This window comes from Leptodactylus fuscus, unplaced genomic scaffold (genome assembly GCF_031893055.1).
Source record: "Leptodactylus fuscus isolate aLepFus1 unplaced genomic scaffold, aLepFus1.hap2 HAP2_SCAFFOLD_40, whole genome shotgun sequence".
Classification (NCBI taxonomy): Eukaryota; Metazoa; Chordata; class Amphibia; order Anura; family Leptodactylidae; genus Leptodactylus; species Leptodactylus fuscus.
The window spans coordinates 20,001-22,980 of record NW_027440423.1 but is presented as its reverse complement, the minus strand read 5'-3'; the positions used below and the strand labels follow the sequence as shown (position 1 = coordinate 22,980).

Here is a 2,980-nt window from a genome sequence, read left to right as displayed (position 1 = left end):
AAAGGTGTTATGTGATCGGGGGGGGGGGGGGGGGGGCGGCGCGGCCTCCTTCTGAAGGGTGTTATGTGATTGGGGGGCGGCGCTGTCTCCTTCTGAAGGCTCTTGTGTTATTTGGGGGTGATGCTGTCTCCTTCTGAAGGGTCTTGAGTTATTTGGGGGTGGCGCTGTCTCCTTCTGAAGGCTCTTGTGTTATTAAGGGGTGGCGCTGTCTCCTTCTGAAGGCTCTTGTGTTATTTGGGGGGTGGCGCGGCTTCCTTCTGAAGGGTGTTATGTAATGGGGGGGCGGCACGGCCTCCTTCTGAAGGGTGTTATGTAATGGGGGGGCGGCACGGCCTCCTTCTGAAGGGTGTTATGTGATTGGGGGGTGGCGCTGTCTCCTTCTGAAGGGTCTTGTGTTATTTGGGGGGCTCCATCTCCTGGAAGGTGTACTGTCTGGGGTAAGGGGCGCGGCCCTCAATGTATTTCTCATCTATTTGATAAGACTTGACCTCGCCCCTCGCGTTCCTCCTGTGCGCGGTGACTCCGGCCGCTCTTAGAGGGTCGTCCTGCAGCATTTCTACGGCCTCTAGTTGGCAGCGCTGAGTCCAGATCTGTCGCCTTCTGTAAATACATCCCATATATACATCACCCTATATATTTTTATATGGATCAGGTACCAATATGGATTCCGCTGCCCATTGTCCGTTTACAACTCAGGTGCTCGCAACGGTTTTATGACTTAAGCGCTCGTCCCCAAACTGCTCGCGCCGGCTTTCCCCGTGTCAGTGGCGTCCCCGCGCGCCGTCTCTTTGTACGATGCCATGATGTTGCCTTCTGAATCCGATGGATCTGACATTTCTACAAACCAATAAATAACGCCCTGTCTACGTTGCGCTGTGGTCTTTAGGCAGCCGCCATATTAGTCCAACCCTCACCCTGAAGGGCTCAGCAAAGCGGAGGGTCCCAGGTATGTCATAGTGGTTGGCACCCCGGACCCCACACCTATTTGGGGGAGCTCTGACGCTTCTTCATTGACCATCCGGACAGCGCCATATAGAGGCCGTGTCTGACACTGCAGCTCAGTTCCAGGACGGCGGCCGTGACTGTAGGGAGGTGACGGACGCCCCCTATAGGAGCCGGAACAGGATGAAGTGAATCGGTTTGTAGAGATTAAAGGGGAGGTCCAAGAGATAGAAAGACAAATTTTTTTTTTTTTTTGGGGGGGGGATATCCTGCATTTCCTGTCCCGGGTGCCGCAGTGACTCCCGGGGGGTCCGGGCCTGCTCTAGGGTTTCCTTCCAGTGCAGCATTAGAGGTGAGCGAATAGTATTCCATCGGATACCTGGCTCCCATAGGAATGCGTGTAAGCGGCTGAACACCAAGGGGTTAAGCCCAGTGAATATTCAATGCACTTAACCCCTTGGTGTTCGGCCGCTTACACGCATTACTAGGGGGACGAGGTATCCGATGGAATACTACTCGCTCATCTCTATGCAGCATCACCGAGGCCGATCAGTGGCCTCAGGGGAAGGTGTGATATGGAGCAGGTGACCCCCGGACATGACGTGTAATGACCCAGCCCTGTACGCTGCCCCCTATAGATGGGATACGGGCAGTCGCTGTATACAGGGTCACGTCTCACCAATATGGCGCCATAGTATTTACCGGGATGGTTTCTCTTCATATTGTCATAAATTCCGATCCTTTACAAGTGAATCAGTGCTGCACATATGTAATATGTATAAGGCTTGTACGATGGGCTACCAGCGGGTCATCTATAGGTGACAGTCTGACACAATACTGAGTGCTGAGGCCCCTAAACCTCCGCCAGTGGTGAGCGTGTGCGACCGCCAGAGATGACACAGATCGTGTGCACTACTAACCTATTCGCACAGGACTGATGTCTAACCCCTCGGGGGTCCCGCTGCCCCCACTGATCACATGGACTCCATCAGTCACAGAGTTGAATGTATCGGCCACAGACGTGTGATCGCTGCTCGGTCTGAACAAGGCACACGTGGCCCCTAGGTAACATGATTGGTTGGGTTTGCAGTGGTGGGACCCCCATGTGGCAAGGTGATCATGGTCATCCAAGGACAACCCCTTTAATGTCAGAATTCACTGATCCCACCGCAATTGTATAATGGTGCGCCACGTCCCCCTCCATAAGGTCCACATCAGCACATATAGTGTTCACTTCCATTATATATCAAGTGATAGTTCTGGCTCTGAAGACGTAAGCTGGAGGTAGATGCGCTTAGACAGCTCAGGGCCCACACGTCTGGAGGTAGAAGTGACGCCTTCACCACGACGCACAAGGATATCACTCAGCAGATTATGTCGCTCCATCTCTGTCTGACAACGATGATAGGCCTGAGAGAGAAAGTCTCCATTACTAGAGGTCAAGAACGGGGCCGCAAAAGGAACAAGAAGAGGAAGAAGCAGAGAGCAAAAGAAGAAGCAGAGAGCAAAAGAAGAAGAAGAGGAGGAGGAGGAGGAAGAAGCAGAGAGCAAAAGAAGAAGAAGAGGAGGAGGAGGAGGAGGAAGAAGCAGAGAGCAAAAGAAGAAGAAGAGGAGGAGGAGGAGGAGGAAGAAGCAGAGAGCAAAAGAAGAAGAAGAGGAGGAGGAGGAGGAGGAAGAAGCAGAGAGCAAAAGAAGAAGAGGAGGAGGAGGAGGAGGAAGAAGCAGAGAGCAAAAGAAGAAGAGGAGGAGGAGGAGGAGGAAGAAGCAGAGAGCAAAAGAAGAAGAAGAGGAGGAGGAGGAGGAGGAGGAAGAAGCAGAGAGCAAAAGAAGAAGAAGAGGAGGAGGAGGAGGAGGAAGAAGCAGAGAGCAAAAGAAGAAGAAGAGGAGGAGGAGGAGGAGGAGGAGGAAGAAGCAGAGAGCAAAAGAAGAAGAAGAGGAGGAGGAGGAGGAGGAGGAAGAAGCAGAGAGCAAAAGAAGAAGAAGAGGAGGAGGAGGAGGAAGAAGCAGAGAGCAAAAGAAGAAGAAGAGGAGGAGGAGG

At 52.8% G+C, this 2,980-nt stretch overlaps 1 protein-coding gene across 1 annotated transcript in view; it reads right to left on the bottom strand.

The window, feature by feature from the left end:
- Positions 1–2,142: 2,142 nt before the first annotated feature.
- EME1 (essential meiotic structure-specific endonuclease 1) overlaps positions 2,143–2,980 on the bottom strand; it is a 9,978-nt gene continuing 9,140 nt past the window's right edge. The window contains exon 8 of the mRNA XM_075261795.1: positions 2,143–2,352. Coding sequence (XP_075117896.1) covers positions 2,182–2,352 — 171 coding nt within the window. The 3' untranslated portion in view covers positions 2,143–2,181. The remainder of the gene's footprint in view (positions 2,353–2,980) is intronic.